Source organism: Lycium barbarum, chromosome 5 (assembly GCF_019175385.1).
Source record: "Lycium barbarum isolate Lr01 chromosome 5, ASM1917538v2, whole genome shotgun sequence".
NCBI lineage: Eukaryota > Viridiplantae > Streptophyta > Magnoliopsida > Solanales > Solanaceae > Lycium > Lycium barbarum.
The window spans coordinates 128070781-128091840 of record NC_083341.1 but is presented as its reverse complement, the minus strand read 5'-3'; the positions used below and the strand labels follow the sequence as shown (position 1 = coordinate 128091840).

General features: G+C 34.5%; 2 protein-coding genes across 2 annotated transcripts; one reads left to right on the top strand and one right to left on the bottom strand.

Moving 5' to 3' along the window:
* Positions 1 to 238: 238 nt before the first annotated feature.
* Positions 239 to 1486, top strand: LOC132639779 (F-box protein At3g07870-like). The gene has a single exon (XM_060356202.1). It carries the CDS (start codon positions 239 to 241, stop codon positions 1484 to 1486), a length of 1248 nt encoding a protein of 415 aa, XP_060212185.1.
* Positions 1487 to 5050: 3564 nt separating this feature from the next.
* On the bottom strand, positions 5051 to 9794 carry LOC132641504 (protein PTST homolog 2, chloroplastic). Its single transcript, XM_060358528.1, has 8 exons — positions 9055 to 9794; positions 8023 to 8186; positions 7618 to 7776; positions 7344 to 7549; positions 6707 to 6852; positions 6474 to 6621; positions 5630 to 5698; positions 5051 to 5535 (listed from the first exon to the last, which is right to left on the bottom strand). Exons 1-8 carry the CDS (start codon positions 9618 to 9620, stop codon positions 5440 to 5442), a joined length of 1554 nt encoding a protein of 517 aa, XP_060214511.1. The 5' UTR covers positions 9621 to 9794; the 3' UTR covers positions 5051 to 5439.
* Positions 9795 to 21060: the final 11266 nt, after the last annotated feature.

Sequence of the window (21060 nt, the reverse complement as noted above, 5' to 3'; positions counted from 1 at the left end):
GGGATATATTTGGATTCAAAATATAACCATTGAGGTATATTTGAACCCAATGATATATTTGACCCTTTTACAACAGTACAAGGGTATATTTGGCCCATTTCCGTATATTAAATAACCGAAAGCAATTCACTAAAATCATGCTTTAAATCATCCTTGTAGACTTTTGGTTACTTTCTTTTTAGGCGCCAAAGCCCTAAAAATTGGCTACTCTTTTCACTGAAATTTCTCAATAGGAAAAATGGAACCCAAGCATTTGGATGTTAAATATGATTGCAAACGAATTAGAAGAATGAATGAAGTGACAATTATGGATCTTCCAAGGGTTATTATGGCAGAAATCCTTTCAAGATTGCCAATAAAGCCCATTTTCCGCTGTAAGACTGTTTGCAAACTGTGGTATCATCTTTTAACTTCTGACCCTTTATTTGTTAAGATGTATCACACAAAATCATCTAATTCTCCCTGCATTTTGCTCTCGATTAACAATTCTGTCCGGTTACTTGTGGAACTCAAAGCATATTATGACTATGATTCTCAACCCTTAAATACACTCATTCTATTGAGCCGTAAGTTTCACCTCCCGCGACCCAGCGACTTGCTTTCAGATGACCTATTTGGTTTTACTTCTGTTAAAGAAAACTTGACATTAATAGGTTCATGTAATGGGTTCATTTGTTTGTTGAATGGCTGGAGTCATGAGAAAAATCATTCAGTTTACATTAACAATCCTCTTTTGGGTGAGTATTTCAAGGTTAAGTTGCCTGAAAAGGAGAAGAGAGTTCGTTGTGTTGCTTATGCATTCTGCTATAGTGAAGAAGGCTCTGGACAGTATAAAATATTAAGATCAGTAAAAGTTAGAAAGTTTCGGGGTCGTCCTGAAGTATTAGAATTGGATGTTTATACTCTTGGTGTTGATGAGAAATGGAGAAATGTGGGTGAGGCTCCATGCCCTGTATCGCATCATTTTGGCAAGGTTAATGTCAATGGTTCTCTTCACTGGATGGATCGCGAAAAAAATGACAGCATTTACTCCTTCGATATTGGGATAGAAAAGCTGAAGTCCTTGCCATTTCCACCTGGTTTGAAAACTCCATCCCCATGCTTGATGCTCGTAGAGTTGGGGAATTGTCTATGTTTATCGGATAATATATCTTTTCAGCATATTGATATATGGTGGATGAAAGAGTATGGAATAGCTGAATCTTGGGTTAAAGATCGCATTTCGTTGTATAATATTCCGCCTGATAGTTGTGGTGCTAGATATGTACCAATCATAATTTGGAAAGATGGAAAAATCTTGATGCAAAGGGAACGTGGCGCGCAGCTAATTTCTTACAACCCATATGATAAGCAGTTTACGAAGGTCAATGTTTATGGTATTGGCATTGGAGCGACTAAATACGTTCCAAATCTTTACTCGCTCAAGACTGTCATGGGGGACAACTTTCAAGTCTCAAATGTTTTTGCCAAGACAGAAATAGTTTAGATATTTAATTTGTCTAACTTCCTCCTGGATATTATATTTTGCTTCTATGTTTCTGGTATAATTAAGTTTAAAACCTGACTACTTTTACCGTGTTGTGGATGCTTTTACTGTCCATTTTCACTTCCCAAATTACTTGCATTTCAAAGTCTCCAAAGCTGTATTTCTTTTGTTCATTTCATTCTGCAATTGTCTGAATACAATGAACTATGAAGGAACAAAATGTTGACCTATCAGTCAGGCATATTTACTTTGAAGAAGTGCATTTTGATTGAAAAAGGTACTTTGGCGGCCTTGTTTGGGGTAAATGAGACATGTAATATTTGGTAAAGTTAATGAGGTGCATCAATTGGGAGTGGCGTTTCAGTTATGTCCTGAATATTTGGTGACCTTAACGAATCTGTTTGGTTTTAGCTTGAAGCTTTGTCCTATGCTTGCCTTGCTTTTGAGTCAAACTTCCATTCCATGGTTGTCCTTACTGTCTTTAATTTTGTGTAGCTACTTGCTTTCATGATCAACTTGATAGCTTAACTCTTTTGATCTTGTTCAAGATGAAAGAAGATGAATTTATTGAACCTCTCTAACTGCTACAAGTTAGCTCCGGTATGAAACGCCTATCTGAGTTACCTTTGAGTTTCTTGTCAATTCTGAACATTTTAGTTGCCATTGTCTTATCATGCTTTCTGTTGATAGCGATGTTCTTACTGTCTTGAAGTATCATATTTGGTAGTATCTACAATCAGTTAAAATTATGAGTTTCAGCGATCATGCATACTATAATTTTCTTTTATTTCATATCTTCTCTTTTAGGCTGTGGTACAATCTCTCACTGTCTCATTATTTGGACTGTGAAGTGAACTATATGAAATTTCTTACGAAGAACAATTGTGAATTTCATTGTTGCTTACCGAGAACTTCATATATCTTCCAGTGCTTGGTGTAAGTTTAATATTCAGCATCTTTTATCGAATTCAATTATATTTTTGGAAGGTTAGAAAATCATCCCATTTTCTGAATTTTGCTTCCATGGATGATCCCTTAGATTGACCAAAACTTCACCTCTCAGAACAGAACTTCGGGCAGAGGGCAAAGGGATTGTCCTGAATCTTTCTTCCTCTATGTCGAATCCAACTGTAGGATCAATACTATTTTGGTTATCGTTTTAAAATCTGAGTGACGACTCTGATGACGTTATAATGTCTAACTAGTTAACAGACTAAATCCAAAACAATAGCCCAAGGTGCAAGTTTCTTCACATAAGCATCTATTATCTTTTGGTAGAAAAACGTATGGTATTGGTAAGTTATGGCCTAGCCTTCCTTGCTTGTTTAAAAAAGAAGGTATTGGATTATTAATATAGAACAGATCATGATGAAGGGAAACTTCAATTAAACAACTTAATCCTTTGCAAGAGCTCTTTATTGGGATAGAACTTTGAGTTTCCTTGGTACTAGTATGCTTCAATTTTGTTTAAGTTTTCCTTCAAATTCAAGCAAATAAGGTGAACCAAGTTGTACAAAAGACACACTTACATTTGGACAATGGTTTTGATCGGTAGTTGTTGCTCCCAAACGCACATGCAAGCGTATGTGGTCGTACAAGTAATATAGTGATTTTAGAAATCGGATGTCGACTCACAGGGACTTATGATTAACCGCAAACTAAATTAAACGTTCCTAATTATCTATACAAGAGATGAAATCGGAAGGTTATAATTATAAACTTACGAAAAATAAAAGAAAACTAATGAAGAACTTCAACCAAGAAAGAGCGGGTTTTATATTATCGATGAGATGAAATCGATCTAGCACTATGGGCTATCTAACAATCACGTTGTATTCTTCAATTGATTCAACTTCTTAATTTATCTAGTATATTGATTGGCAGGGTTGATATTACGATCACAAATATCTCGAGTCCTCTATAGTCTCCTATTTGTATTACTTTCACACCTATATCTATGGTAATGAACCTTAACACAAATGCATTTATATTTCCTGTATATCAACCAAGCAGGACGAACTAGGTATATCCCTCTTCTAAACGTAAATCCCTCCCCGATGCCCAGGATTGAGATCCTACTCTATTTAACCCTATCACTATCTTAGAAGTCCTCTCCCGAGTTCAAGCTAAGATTCGTAGATAGTATTCGATTGGTGATCAAGCAACCAAATAATTAAGTTCAGGATTAACTAAATAAACCAATATGTAAAAGTGTTCCTATTACTGTTTCAAACCCAATGCAAAGTTTCAAGAATAGAAAACAAAGTAATTAAGTTAAGCATTTACTCCTTTAGTATTCAAACTGAAGAGGTGAAGTCCTTGCCAGCTCCACATGGTCTGGAGACTCCATCCTTTAGCTTGACGCTAGCAGCGCTGGGGAATTGTTTGTGCTTGTCTGATAATGGCTATAGTGAATATGTCGATGTCTGGTGGATGAAAGAGTATGGAATAGCTGAATCTTGGATTAAAGATCGGATTTGATGCATTATATTCCGCGTGATATTTGTGATGCTAGATATGTACCAATCATAATTTGGAAAGATGGAGAAATCTTGATGCAAATGGAACGTGGCCCACAGCTAGATTCTTACAACCTAAAAGAGAAGTTTAGGAAGGTCAAAGTTTATGGTAGTGGCACTGCAGTGACTAGATACACCCCAAGCTTTTACTCTCTCAAGACTGTCATGGGGGACAACTTTCAAATCTCAATTGTTTACCCTAAGACAGAGATAGTTTTAGAGTATTTGTTTTGTCTTACTTTCCTCCAGGATATGATGTTTTGCTTCTGTGTTTCTAATATAATTTAGTTCAAAACCTGGCGACTTTTACTGTTTTGTGTGATGCTTTTGAATTCTGGTAGAAGGACAACTCTACCTATCCAAGTATATATTGTCCATTTTAATATTCCTAAGTTATTTGCATTGCAAAGTCTCCAAAGCTGCATTTCGCTTATTCATTTCATTCTGCACTTGTCTGAATAGAACGAAATACAAAAGGACAAAACGCTGGCCTATGAGCCAGGCATATTTACTTTGAAGAAGTGCATTTTGATTGAAAAAGGTACTGTGGTGGCCTCTTTTTGGGGTAAACAGTACATGAACTTTTGGGTAAAGTTAATGGGATGCATCAATTGAGTGACATGTGGTCACAGGATATCAAGTAGAACACAAGACAAGTATAGACATTTTCCGTATCAATTGTCTTGTTTGCAAGCACAAAGGGACAAAACGCTGGCCTATGAGCCAGGCATATTTACTTTGAAGAAGTGCATTTTGATTGAAAAAGGTACTGTGGTGGCCTCTTTTTGGGGTAAACAGTACATGAACTTTTGGGTAAAGTTAATGGGATGCATCAATTGAGTGACATGTGGTCACAGGATATCAAGTAGAACACAAGACAAGTATAGACATTTTCCGTATCAATTGTCTTGTTTGCAAGCAATGGGACATTATTTACTTCTTGCTATGTACAATCTGTGTATGCAGCATTTCCGGTCCTCTAAAATCAGCATATGAAACACAAGCCAGCTAGATTTGTACAGTAAATAGACAGGTAAACACGATCACAAAAAAATATCACCACCTTCAAAGAATAATCCAAATCAGCTCAGATGTTTGGCAGTTGAACATATGCTAACTTTACATTGCCAGTAATCAGATTCTATACCAGTTATGTGTCAAAGAATAATCCAAATCAGCTCAGATGTTTGGCAGTTGAACATATGCTAGCTTTACATTGCCAGTAATCAGATTCTATACCAGTTATGTGTCAAAGAATGGAAGGAAACTACAAAATTCTACTAGGGAACCTACTATTACATGATCAATTATATTCTTTAGCGACATTCGCTGCTTGGAGTAATTACAAGACAACAATACAGAGTCAGTCCCTTAACCACGTAGGATCAGTTGATAATCTTTGAGTTCCTAGAGTATCTTTTCTGCGACTTGCTGTTACGTGACAATGAGAAGATTATTTTCATGTCCATTGCTGTGAACAACGGGCCTCAAAGGATCAACCTTCCATATCCCATCAACAATGAATTTGATCTGCAACAAAAGAATGAGATGCCAACTACTTCAAATTTCAATATACACTATAACCTTGAATATTAAGTTCATTACATGACAAGGTTACACACACCTCATAACTGCCTGGATACAACATTAGGCTTGCACAAAAAACACCAGTGGGCAATTTCTCCATCTTCCTCTGCAAGTCAATACAGCACACCTCATTACTAACCAAGGACAAGAAGCCCATTGAAACTATTACCACTATTACCACAAATGTTCTTGGTTTTGTTTCATATGTTTATTATCATTATCATTACTGTTTCTCGATTTTTGTGAAAGGGGATTATAGAACTGCAGAGTTTTCATCATTAGGAGACACATAAAAGGACAACTCTTTGGCTCATGTACAGCAATATCGCTCTATAATTCTTGTCCTCCCTGAAAGGTTGCTTCTAGACAACAAGTGTTATCACTTTGTATGTTTTCATCACATGTTTTCCAGAAGTACTAAAAAGTGCAGCTCAGCTTCTGAAATTTTCACCTCAGTAGCATTTTGTCATCTGATCCAGACAAGAACCTACAGTAGTAATCTTATTTTCCTATTAATTTTTTTGCCAAAAATCTAGTACCCCCATCTCCCCCCACCCCCATACCAAATAAAAAATAAAAGAAAAAAGATAACAACCTGGGCCAAAAATAATACTAAAGAAGCAAATAGGAAGACTCTTTGGTCATCATGCAATTTAGGTCAAGCCAGAAAATTATATCGCTTAAATAATTTGGAGGAGTCTAATTCCTGGCTGTGGCCACTTATAGGAGTAATCTTTTGATTTCCCTACTTTTAAATTAAGTTACGTAGAAAAGAACGTCTTAACACCAACAATAAAAAATGCATCACGTTTGTACTTCAAACTGTGTCAGTAAAATGTTGTCTCCTATTTCTTATCACATGTGGGAAAGCAAGATCAAACCTGAGTTGTCCATCCATCAAACGAGCCTGTTAGAAGAACCTCTGAGGCAGAGTTATGCCAATCAACCCGAGTAGTACGAAGAAGCTGTAAAGATTTCCTAGCACCATCAATCCTCTTTTCCTTCTCTTGCAGCACCTTATCTGCATCACTGAAAGAGTAGGGTATGCGGATTCAGTATAGGTAAGGGTATCTAGTATAAAATGCATAATAAAGGAATGAGAAATGATGCAGACCTCAATGCTAACGCCATTTTCCCCTCAAGTATTGCAAGTTTTGCACGTATGGACCGCAATCTCTTCTGAGCATTTATGACATCATTCTCCTGGAACTCCCGTGCATCAGAAAGCTTCTGCAAATCACCAGGGGATCTGCCAAGAACCTGAGAAAGCAAGATTTCTTAACAGTGATAACAGCATCATCTCGCCAAATTACCAACAGACAGAAAACTTCTCTTGAAATTGTCAAAGGCATATATTTTAGAAATCTAAAGAATTTTCTCCTTAAGCGATGGCAGATCAAGTGAAAATTTTCCTGTTAGATCACTTTCTATCCTTTGGGAGAGGAGCCTATCAGGTTACTGAGTTTAAATACACAGGAAAATCTCTGGTAGGAGAAACTTCCCCGCGTTCTGACTTCTGAGAAGTCCTATTAGAAAAATATCTGAGGTAGTACAAGAACTGAGCAGATTTAAACATATTTTACAGGAAGAAGTGACATCGATGGTTTGGGTGGAAGAATTGCATTACAGCATCAAATGCAGAAGCTACATAACAAAACAGAACGTAAAAGCATATCATAGTAGGAAACTTAACATTATGATGCATGACTAAAGAAAGACATTCTGGACAAACAGGAGATGCAGATTTCTACCTCCTTTGAACTGAAGTCCGGGCTCTTGGATCTGAGGGCGCTAAGGGTTGAGGATAGCTCAAGCTCTAAATGCTGAAGACGAGTTCTTACATCATTATGGTTGTTATATATCCATCTTTTTGGAGCTTCATCGCTATTCTCTTTGTTGGTAAATATATCATCTCTTGAAGTTTCAGTTTTACCTCCATCAAAATCTATCTCACCAACTGTAAATGGCAGGGGTCAAATTAAGGCTACAAATTATGAACATGATTAGATTCAGGGAAACGAATACCTTCAAACTCTGTGCCCTCAGGGCATGCACGTTGAGTGATCCATGCTCTCCAATTATCTGACGTGTATTCGTGGTTAAGCTTCCCTCCTGGATCACTTAAACCACCTTTCTTGGGGCTACATGTTGTGAGGCTTCCATTTTTCCCCAGGTCTGTCCTGTCTTTTATGATGTAACAAACATGGAATCTCATGTTTTAGGGGCCAATTACTTAAAGGCAAACCACTAACTTATAAATGTTTCAGTTTAACATATTAGCTAACAGCTTCAGGTTTCAATTATTGCTACAGCTATAGCTATCAATAATATGGTGCAACGAAGGCCTTGATGATTAAACAGCATTCGAAGCGTCAACTAAATATTTTTCAACAGACTAAAAAGAGAGGGGGGTGGGGGATAAAACCCTACCTGTAGTAGTGGTTCCAGAGTTTCTGTCATCAATGTTATCCCTACTTGAATGATTAGCTCCATATCCATATTTGCTCGTATTAATACCAAGAGATGAGATCCTCTCTATCTCTAATCGATTCAGTATCCCTTCAATCCCACTATCTTCCTCAACTGCAGCTTCTCTGATACAAAGACAGAGTACAGTAAGGTACTAAAGCAATTAACAGATTTTCACATAAATTCAACATAATTCCACGATGCATGGCAAATAAATTGGATCACAATTCTTCTTTTAACTTCTAATTTTGGCTCGAGCACAAGATTTCTAAGTACTTAGAAACAAAGATTCCTTCTTTCAACTTCTATATTAGGCACAAGTAGAAGATTTCCTACCAATAAATTCAACATAATCCAGGACAAATGGCAGATAAATTGGATCACAATAAACACTTAGAAACTAAGAATCCTTCTAATAACCTCTATTTTGGCTCAAAATAAAAGATTTCCTACCAATAGCAAAATCTATAGAGCAACAAGCACTATTCTTTATCAACAAGAACCAAAATAAACAAATAGACAAAAGAGAGCAAAGAAGATAAACAATAAACAAAAGCGCATTTTGCAAGGAGGAATAGCAGATAAACTGGATAACAATAAACACTACAACAACGACAACACACCCAGTGAAATCCCACAAGGTGGGGGATCACAATAAACACTTAGAAACAAAAAATCTTTCTTTTAACTTCTAGTTTTGGCTCAAGTACAAGATTTTCTAAGTACTTAGAAACAAAGATTCCAACTTTTAACTTCTATAATAGGGACAAAGTAAAAGATTTCCTACCAATAGCAAAACCTAAGAGCAACAAACACTATTCTTTATCAACAGGAACCAAGATAGACTAAAGACAGAAACCAAGATAAACAAGTATACAAAAGATAGAAACCAAGATAGACTAAAGACAGAAACCAAGATAAACAAATACAACAAAGATAGAAACCAAGATACACAATAAACAAAAGCGCATTTTGCAAGGATTGGAACCTCACAATGATCTACCAGAGGAGGAAGCTGTCTGAGAAGAATTCCTAAACGAAAAATCACAATCAGAATCTTCATTTTCTTGATATTTCTCAACTCTTCTTTGTAACTCCTCAATATCAAAATCCATTTCCTCATCTTTATGAACATTTTCTTGGTCAACTTTTTCCAAGTCCCAACCAAATGAATACCATCCACCCCTATTCTTTATTGCCTCAATTAAATCAAATCTTCCAGCTTTTTCCAAATCTTTCCTTGTTGGAAATGCATTTGGGTTCTCAGATTTCTCCATAAAAGCTAATATTTCCCCTTCTAACTTCATATCCTCTTCACTTTCCAACCCATTTCCACAGCAACAACACATATTGTGCTCATCTTTTTCCTTTCTTAAATCAAGAAACTTCAAACAACACATTTCTTTACCCAAAACAAGATCAAATGACTCAAACAACCCAGTTTTTCTCTTGAAATGAAGTCTTTTTCTTGGGTTTAGTACAACAAGATTAAACGGTTTAGAAGGGAAACTTAAAAAAGAGTAAAAACAGTGCGGTTTTGTGTACAGAGTTGGTGTCATCGTTTAGGCATTTCGTCGAACAATTCGTAAGCAACTGTTAAGAACACGATTCCAGTACACTAAAAGAAGAAAAAAGAAAGGAAGTGAAAGAAGTGAAGAAACGAACAACGTAGCAGAAGAAATAAATGCGTAAAATCCAAACAATTGAGAGAGTTCGATAACTGTCTTGTTGTACAGACTATTTATGTAAAGTTCAATAAAGGAATTTAATTGTTATATAAAGGAGTTTAATTTTTTTATTATTTTTTACTACTAATATTAAGGGGTCGTTTGGTTTCAACACAAGTTATAATGAAATTAATTATATTGGGATAAGTTATACTAAAATTATTTATATTGGGATTAGTTATTTTGATATTATTTCTTATTGATTATTTGGTTTGTTGTATTAAAAGTAACATGCATTGCATAACTTTTAAGAAAAAATTATTTATTTACAAAAACATCCTTCACTTTGTGTAGTAGGAAAAAGATCTTGAGAACCTCAGGGTTATTTTAGTTAATTTAACTGTTTTATCCTGGGATAAGTTATCTTAGGATAATTATTCCACCCTCTCATGGGTGTAAGTTATCCCAACATTATTTTTAATCTTGAGATAACTTATTCCACAATAAGTAACCAAACAAAGAATAAGATGATACTTAAATTATTATCCTATCACTATTTTTATTTATCCATCCTACCAATCCATCCCTAGAGAATAGAGGAGCTTGGGATCAATGTGAAAACGGTAAAGCCCTCTCAATGATATTTTTCATATTACCTGTAGGCCCTATTTTTTTCTCCATCCAGTGGACTCGTCTCTATTTATATGACAATGACAATTGATTTTGCTTTCTTCCGTCATTAGTGAGCGTTATTTTATCTTAGACCATAACTAATTCTAATATTTAATGTTATACTAAATGTACTTAGATTACTGAATGATATTTTTCCACATTACCTGTGGGCCCTATTTTCTTTTCCTTGCAGTGGACCCATCTCTTTTTTTTTTTTTTACGTCATAGTTCATTTTGCGTTCTTCCGTCATTAGTGAGCATTTGGTTTGTCTCGACTATAACTAATTCTAATATTTAATATTATATTCTTCCGTCATTAGTGAGCATTTGGTTTGTCTCGACTATAACTAATTCTAATATTTAATATTATACTTATAGATTAATTTTAAAGTTTCACAGAAGTTGATGCATTACTTTTTTTTAAAATTAAAATTGTGATACTGAAATTACAAATTAAAGGATAGAATGATTATTTTGTACTACATCTATCCCATTGTATATGGCACAATTGCCATAAGAAAATTTTAACAAGAATTTCATTGTGAATTTTAAATTCATTTTATTAATTTTCATCAGAAAAATTATGGAATTTGAAGTTTGAAATTCGAAATAAAAGTTAAATAGCTTGACCCAACGAGGCGATAGTACTTTTATAACTTAATGTTGAATTGAATTATTCGTCACACAAATTATTCATCGTTTTAACCTCATTTATTAATAATTAATGTCTAGATATTTTATTGTTTTGTAAATTCTTCTAATAGCATCACTTTTGAATTTCATCCTAATTTTACAAATCCTTCAAATATTATGTTGCACTGAATAATCATGAAAATATACCTTTAAAAAGAAATATAGTCGCCATGTTGCGCCCATGCAGAATGCTTACTTTTATATTAGCCATGTTTTGAACATACAATTTTAGTGTTCGAGTGATTGTCATTAGAAAAGTTGAAGAATTGAGACGGTTTATTATTTAAAATAAGATAGAAAAGAAATATTAGCCAAAAAAAAAAGTTGATTATGCTCGTAATTGTACCAACTATAGCCGAGAAATGACAGGATTAAGTTACTTTATTACTTCTAACTATTTTCAAATTATCCTTAGGGTCAGTAAATATTGATTATATTATAGTACATTAACCATTTTTAACATTTTCATGTTCTCCTTAAATCTTTCTTAGGTAGGCAAAAATAAATTAGTTGAAAGTTTCAAATAATGTATAATAGAATAATATAATTTTGTTCATATTGGGCCAGGCTTTGCCCGGGCTATCATCACTAGTAGACTTTATAGGTATCGAATGTGTATATATGGATATTAAAAAAAATACTCTCACACAATGACGGAGCCACATAGAGCCGAGGGTGTTCATCCAAATCCCCTCGGCGAAAAATATATTGATTTTATAAGGTTAAAATTATTTTTTATGTATATATATAGTAGATGTTGAACCCCCTTAGGCTTCTTTGTATGTTTACTTTTTTATATTTTGAACCCCCTCGGTGGAAATCCTGGCTCCGCCACTGCTCTCACACATTCCCAAACAAACTATATGAGCTAGCTACCGTATTTTTCAAGATTTGGTATTTGTCTATCATTTGGGGGTAACATTGTGTCTAACAAGAGATCTTCATTTTTTATACATAAGAGATCTGGAAAAAAAAAAACAAATAAGATATTTGAAAAAGTCATTTTTTTATTGAAATTATAAGAGGGCAAGAGATCTCATTTCCTCGGAATTTTACTTCACATGATATTGTGGGAGTTCTAATCACACTTTATATGACGTTTTCAAATAACTATGCTACTGCTAGTACTCCCTCCAACCCAATTTAAATGTCTTATCTTTTTTTTTTTTTTTAATCTGTCCCAAAGTGGCATTTGTGTACTGTGCAACAACCAGCCTGAGACCATTGAACATCTTTATATTGAATGCACATATTCTCATGGAATATGGCTGAGGATATTACAATGGTTGGGTTGGCTGAGGACTATCTTAGATTGGGGGAGAGAATGGAATTGGGATAAGCAAAATAGCAAGTCGAAAAATCCTAGAAATGTGCTGCTGAAGGCTTGCTTAGCAGCTGTGGGTATGAAGTTTGGTTTGAAAGGAATTCCAGGGTATTTCAAAGCAAAACAGTCACCATGGATAAGCTGATACTTATGATACAAACTAATATGTGCATACGAGTTAGGAAAAATAGGAACTTGTTTGATACTATTTGTTCTTTATAGGTTATGTTTGTTTGGAGATAGAGGAGACTTATAGGTGAAATGAGATGGGCAACCGGGATGTGGTGTGCTCTGTACAGTTTCACTTGCTGATTAATAAAATATCTGTTAATTGCCAAAAAAAAAAAAAATCAATTTCAACATTTTACCTGGCAAGTTTAAGACCACAAAATTTAAAGGACTATACACATCTTTAATTTAAGATTATAAGATTCAAAAGTCTACCTTTATTTTTTAAATTCTGTGACCAGTCAAATTAAGACATTTAAATTGGGACAAGGAAAGTACTATATATGTAAAGTTCTTAAAGTACGGATATAAAAATAAAAAACTGACCAGTATTTTTCAAGATTTGGTTTTTGTCTGTCCTTTATGGGTAAGGCAGTGTCACCCAATGGCTAATGATGGAGAAGAAAACTCGTGAAAGCAGAGACTTGACATAGATATGTTTATGGCCTTTGGCATCTACTATTTGGATTCAGATAGTGTTTGTTACTTTTATAGAACTTGCTAATTTGGGAAAAACTCTAAAACGTATTTTATTTATTACCTATGGGGTTGAAAAAATAATTTCGGAATAAAGTCTTGCATAACTTATTAGATGTATTTGAAAATAATTCCTGCATAACTTACGTGACATTTGTTTGGTCAATTAAGAAAAAAAGGAATTTTACATCAGACCACATGGCGTTGTAAGAATTCCAATTACACTTTAATTTTGTATATAAACTTTCAACTAATTAGCTTATATAACAAGCCTTTTTATATATATATTTTTGGCTTCCAATTCTTCGTCATATTATTTCAAATTCTAGCAACATCATTCTCTCTCGCTAGTTTTCAAAGGAGACCTTGAGACGTCAACATCATTCTCTCTCGCTAGTTCTTTTGAGCTATTTTGAAAACAACCATTGATGGTTTGAGAATCTCGAATCTAGAAGGGTTGAAATTCTTAGTTATTCGTGATTTTATTTATTGATAGTTGAATATTTCTGCCTAAATCCGTGTTTAACCACTGGTTTTGTATTGGGTGATTCGAACGTAACAATACCTATATTAGTATTCACATAACAATCCCGAGTTATTAACACTAATAATCCCTTGATGAATAAAAACACTAAATAATTCCTTCTATTTATCGCATAAAGAATAATTACCATATTATACTTTTCGCATGACTAGCTTGTCAACCGAATGACCCTAAGGATTTTCATTTGCTTTGTTCGAAACTAGATGTATTCTCCAATGTCTAAATGTGTGTCCAAAAGTTAGGATCTTGAGATTGAATCTTGCTATTTCTTTTTGTCTCATATTTGAATATATATTCATGATACATGGGTGCGAAAGACTTTATTTGATTTGATCCATCAACTCATTAGCTAGGGCTAAAAGCAAAAGGATTAGCCCAAGCTGCTGAGTTTGAAAGCTCAAGCATGGCATAGTTAAAAATAAAAATACCCTTTAAATAAGTAGTTCTTCTATAACGATATTCCTTCATTATTTGTTTCACGTAACAATTATTGTATTATTAATCATTGTATAAATAATTTTTACAGTATTAATCTTGACGTTACTAAGTCCTGCATAATATCCCCGGACCAAACAAACTCTGGGGTCGCTTAGTTCCTGATTAATTGGAGTTATACAGATATTAATAATGCAAGATTAGTTATTCATATATTAGTAGTTATTTCATGTTCCATCCTGCATAACTAATACATGAATAATTTACCTTTTAATTACCAATCAAACGAACCCTAAGACTTTGTGGTCTAATAGTATTGGTGGGAGTATTTCATTAGCACCATGTTCCTCAACCTCCATATGACCATGTGTAATGAGGAAAAAATGTGAAAAAAGAAAAGAATAATCTCCGGACCCGTTTGGCCATAAGAATTATTCACTTTTTTTTCGGAGTATTTTTTTCACATTTTTCAAAATCAGTGTTTGGCTATGAAAATTTATTTGGAAGACAACCAAAATTTATTTTTCACAACCAAACCTTGTTGAAAAAGTACATTTCAACAACAAAATATTATTTTCAAATACTGTAGCCAAACACAACTCCAATTCCAACTTCAAAAATTTCAAAAAAAATGAATTTATTTTTTATTTCTATGGCCAAATGCCTACTTATTCTTCACCCACGTGGAAAAAATTTACAACGTGTGGGGTCTAACTATGATGTGGCAGACAAAAGTTGTATGAGGCTTCTCTCATACTTTGCCAAGTGGATTTCTAGGTCCCACTTTCAGAAAATTGGGCCAAAATCCAACACTGCCTTCTCTCTCTCCTTTTCCAATTTTATATTTTTTTTTTCTTTGGTTCAGCTACTTGAGATGATTTGTGAAAAAGGCCACTTCTAATTTTTAATTTGCACTGTAGCCACTTATTTTTTTTTCAATTATTTTTCGGTTTTAGAGTTTGGAAAAATGAGAATGGGTACTTTTTATAATTTTAGAAAGGTGGGGGATTGTTTTAGAAAGGTGGGGGATTTTAAAACATACACTTTAGTCTCACTCACTTCTATTAAGATATAGAAAAGCCCCCTCTCTCTCATCATCCTTTTCACTTTCCCAAATTTAAAAATCTCTCAAGCTTCCCGCCATTCTTCCTCTCCCCCAAGCTTCAATATTCGTCAGCCGTCGTCCCCATGTACTTTCTTTTATTTTGCAACTCCATCAGAGCATTTTGAGCTCCATATTGCCATGAATTTTTTTATTTTTTTTCGATCTCGAGAAAAACCTTCTGTTCATAAAGTTTTGGTTTTTTTTTCAAAACCTTTGAAGTTTTGCCTGTTTTTCCGTTGAAATGTGTGCTATTTATACTTATTTTGCTTGTTTCGATCTTTCTTTTTGTTTTTTTGCTCTGTAAATAATGGTCTATTAATAGACTTTTAGTCGATTATTCTTATATCGTGGTTCAACAATGTTGCAACTCTGTCAGAGTATTTTGAGTTCCATATTGCCCTGAAAGTTGGTAACTTTTTTCGATTCATGGTGTTCATAAAATTCTGATTTTTATTCAAAATTTTGGAATTTTAGCTGTTTGTTTAGATCATTTTTTTGTTTTGTTTTTGCTTATGTGTTATCTATACTTATTTTGCTTGTTTCGATCTTCCGTCATTTGTTTTTTATTTTTGCAAATGCATTATGGTCTATTACTAGACTTTTGATCGATTATTCTTGTTTTTATATCGTGGTTGATCAATGCCACTCTATTGTTTGTATATGGATCGGTGACTGTCTTATTCACTTCCATTTCTAGGAGGTTTGCTGAAATTTTCAGGCAAAGGCGTGCAGATATCAACGGTTCAATCAATTTATTTGTGTGGTCGTCTGAAAAGACGATAAGGGAAAAATTGAATGAGGGAGACTCCTTGTTTATCAATAATATAAACGAGAATGTCGATGAATTCACCGTAGTCGGCAGTGACTAACTGCCAAAGTCAATCTACTGAACAAAACATGTTCTTGTGAGAGTATGACTTGGTGAAACTACTGTGCGCTCACGCGATGGCAGTATTGATATTGAAGTACGGTGTTGATTATGGTTCAAACATCTACGAGTATTCTTCGCCTATGTATAAAGTTCAATCTTACATTCTTGCATTTGCTGAAACTAGTTATGTATTCCCTCCAGAGTCAGAATGGCAAGTGCCAGAGAAGTATACAAACATGTACACTCCTCATCCCCGATATGAGCCTAGACTTGGAAGAAAGAGAATTAAGCGTATTCCTGGCATCACAGAAACTTTCAAGCCCAAGGGAAGTAGCAAAGGAAAGAGAAACAAGTGCTTGATTTGCAAGGGGGCTAGTTACAAGAAAACATTGTGTCGATATTTGAGATAGGATCCCACTTGATATATTTAAATTTTAAAGTATTTTTATTGTATTAGTTCTGAAAACTGAATGCAAGTTCAATATTAATCAACTTTGTATCAGTTTATCATGGACTCTAAGTGAATTTATAATATACCGTTCAGTTGGTCTATGGTATTTCAATGTTAGGATATTAGTCTTCCTTTTGGAGGTTTATATTCCTCAATTAAAACCTTATCATGGGGAACTGAGTGGCGTAATGAGTACCTTTCTTAATTCTGCAGTTTTCACATCTAATCAAACTGATCAAATGTTGCCATTGGGTGACGTTTCACTTAACCGATGCCACTTGTTTCTTTTTATTGTAAGTATTTTGCAAAGCTTTCATTGGCGAAAGTTGATGATGGAAGCTTTTGGGCTTTCATATTGCAATGAAATGAAATATATGGTTGTTGTTCATATTTCTTGTGCTGTGTTTTTATTTATGCCCTTTTTTATATTTCCATTTGTTTTCTAACCGTCGAAATAAAGCTAAGTGTGGTAGGTCTATTAATAGATTTAACTGATGATAAACGACTACGATCGATAATAACTCATTGACACGATCTATGATGGACCTTTAAGGTTGATTATAAATCACAGGAATAAAGGTGACTATTGGAACGAGAAGCCTGCTAAATTTGCACGTCCAATAGACAAAAAAAAAAAAATGAACACCCTAACCCCAAATCTAAAAAAAGCCAAAAATAAATAAAATAAAATAAATAAAAGCACTTGATACTATTTAAACATTATAATAACATTTTAATACATCATATGAGAGTCCCCATCCATTAGGTACATGATCTGAAGAGTTTTAGAAAACCTAATGGTCCTTAAATTACTAATATTAGTCTAAAAAAGACAAAAATAAATAAAATAAAATAAGTAAAAAGACTTGATCTTGTTTAAACATTATAATAACACTTTAATACATCATATGAGAGTCCTCATTCATTAGACACATGACCCAAAGAGTTTTAGGAGACCTAATGGTCCTTAAATCACTAATATTAGTCTAAAAAGCCAAAAATAAATAAAATAAAATAAAATAAATAAGAAAGATTTGATACTATTTAAACATTATAATAACACTTTAAGACATCATACGAGAGTCCCCATCCATTAGACACATGATCCAAAGAGTTTAAGCACAAGTAATGATGATCATATCACTACTATCCAATTAATCTAACAATAAGTTATTGTTCTCAAAGCACAACATTGTTCTAAGGATACCATTACTTGTGATTAAACTCATTGGATCATATTTTTAATGGACGAGGACTCTCATGTGATGCATTAAAGTGTTATTATAATGTTTCAATAGTATCAAGTCTTTTTATTTATTTTATTTTATTTATTTTTGACTTTTTTAGACTAATATTAGTGATTTAAAGACCATTAGGTGCCCTAAAACTCTTTGGATCGTGTGTCTAATGGATGGGGACTGTCATATGATGTATTAAAGTGTTATTATAATGTTAAATAGGATCAAGTCTTTTTATTTTATTTTATTTATTTTTGGCTTTTAAAACTAATATTAGTGATTTAAGGACCATTAGGTGTCCTAAAACTCTTTGGATCATGTGTCTAATGGATGGGGACTCTCATATGATTATTAAAGTGTTATTATATTATTTAAATAGTATCAAGTCTTTTTTATTTATTTTTGGCCTTTAGGCTAATATTAGTAATTTAAGGACCATTAGGTGTCCTAAAACTCTTTAGATCATGTGTCTAATGGATGGGGACTCATATGTGATGTATTAAAGTGTTATTATAATGTTTAAATAGGATCAAGTCTTTTTATTTAATTAATTTTATTTATTTTTGGCCTTTTTAGACAAATACTGGCCTTAGTCTATATATACACACCATGTGGATGATTGTTGAACATGACTGTTAGCTATTGACGACCGTTGGTTTAAGATTTGTGCAATTTGGTATTTGGAGTTTGAGGTTTGGGGTTTAATTTGTTTTAAATCATTTTTTGTCCGTTAGAATAGTGCAAATTCAGTAGGCTTCTCATTCCAAAGTCGACTGTATTTCTCAAGTTTAGCATCGACCAATGTCGTCTATAATATTCTTGGGATTTGAGTTATTATAGATTAATGTAGTTTATTACCGTTTGGCTTAAAATTGTCCAAGCATATAATATTTGTGCATTCCACCTTATAATATTTGTTATTGCTCTTGTTCAGTTTAAAATAGAACGGGGTCTTTATTGCACCTTGCTTCAACAAAGCCTTTAAATACTCATTGTTCTCGAATGTTTGGCCGCAGTAGAAACCGGTTCCATCATTGAAGTTGTGGTTGCTTTGTGAACCACTTGCCTGCCCATCACCCTCTTCACCTCCATCACACTCTTCGTCATCACTATCAGGATCATCCTTATCCATTAAATGATCACCCATGCCCTCATATTGTATTGAATTATCATCGACTGGCGGCTATGGTGGGGGTGGTGCAGCTGAAGTAGAAGCTTTTTTGGGAACTCTCAAAAGCATTTATTCTTAAAACAGGCCTAGAACCATCAGGAGCACCATCAAGCATGTACAATCCCACCTACCTATCATTCGTTATGAAAGAAGGATGTATTTTTCCCCTCACGGGAAGAGCATTAATCATATAACTAATGCGCAAGTCATTGGGGTCACAATTAGCTCCCCGCTTTCGATTACGCTCGTAACCAGGTCGTTGAACGTACCATTGCGATGCACGGTAATCGAAACTGTCACCTTGCTATAAGAAATCCAATTCCAACATTTTGGGGTCTCCTCCCATTTACCCATGTAATCACCACATACTATAATATATTCTGCAATCGACGCCATAATAATTCTATAATAGACTATGACTATGGTCTATGACTCATCGAGGACTGGTCGATGACTCGTCGATGACTGGCGACGAACAACACCATATTCAGAACGAAAAAGAGTAGGGATAAAGCTCTTACCAGTTACAACAATGGTGGATTGAATACAAAAGAGAATTTGTATTCCCAAAACGAACTCCGATGTCGGAATGAGACCGGAGGTTTCATCGGAAAACTGAGCTTTCACAACAATTGGAAAGACCCTTTTCAATGATTTCTACAAGTTTTTAGTTAAAATGGTTGAAATAGAGAAACTTTCAGTCGTTGGGGACTTGTCACGCCCCAAACCTGGGCCTGGACGTAACACGGCACCCGGTGCCTGACTGCATGTGACCGAGCGAACCAACTGGCTGACTGAATCAACATGTGATATCAAAACATAACTGAATATGGAAACAACTAAACACATGATGATATACTAAAGGTCTGGCTGAAATCATAATGCGAAAATACTTAGACAATCTGAAATATATCTGACTGTAGCCAACATGGCTAAACCAAAACGATTGAACAACTGCCAACAAGGATAACATAATAAATATCTGACTGTCTGAACTGTGTCTATGAAGCCTCTAAGAGTACTGAATAATAGAGCTGTCTATAAACTGAAATAACTGGGTAGCTGACAACGCCCCGAAGGAATGTGGGGCTCACCAGTAGCTGATACGTGCACTCCTAATTAGCTGAGTCGTCAACCTGTGTATTGTTACCTGCATCGCGAGATGCAGGCCCCCAAGTAATAAAAAGGGACATCAGTACATTTGAATTGTACTGGTATGTAAAGCAACTGAAGCAATAAAATACTAAAACTGAAACTGATAACTGTAATAGCAAGGAAGTAGAGATATGAATACTCCCTGCTCTGTATCTGAATCATCTGTATTATCTGTGTTTGTATATGTGGGGCCTCGGCCCAGTAATAAATGCACGTTATGGCCTCGGCCTAGTAGTGCGTCAGTCAATGGCCTCAGCCATGTATACGTATACACAAGACTGTGCTGTGCCCTCGGGCAAAATCACATATGTATAATTATGGTTAATTAATAAGGACTGAGACCATAACAACAATGAACAGTGCTGAACTGAAATAGACATGCTGGACTGAATTGAATACACTGACTGTTTCTGAGCATACTGAATTTCTAGACTGAGACTCATGTGGTAACAATACATAAGTCTATAAAGATTACATGTTGAGTTCACGATATTCAAATTGATAACCATGAACGAATTATGTAACTGCAACCCTAGAAGATAACAGTTCTACAACATACCATAAAACTGGGCTAAACTGTATTCTGAGTCAAATTACTGACAAGTATGAAGAATGAGGCGTAGGGAGAATCATGAACATTCCCTAACGTAGATAGTTAGCCTCACATACCTTAATTCCAGCCTTTGAGCGTAATACAATGTTCGTCAACCCTTTCAACTTTGATCTATATCAATACAAGTCAAAGGGATTCTATATTAGCAATAATATTCATGCTTTGGTCATCTAAGCATTTTATCAAACACTTAGTGGGCATGAAGCTCCACAACCCTCATTAATGGTGTTTTCTTCACCAAATCCCCATTCTATTACAACTAGCAAATTCTAAAATCTCAATTAGATGTAATTAACATCATTTTTCATCACCCATATGAATACAACAATCCCAAGTCAACAATCCAACAACTCTA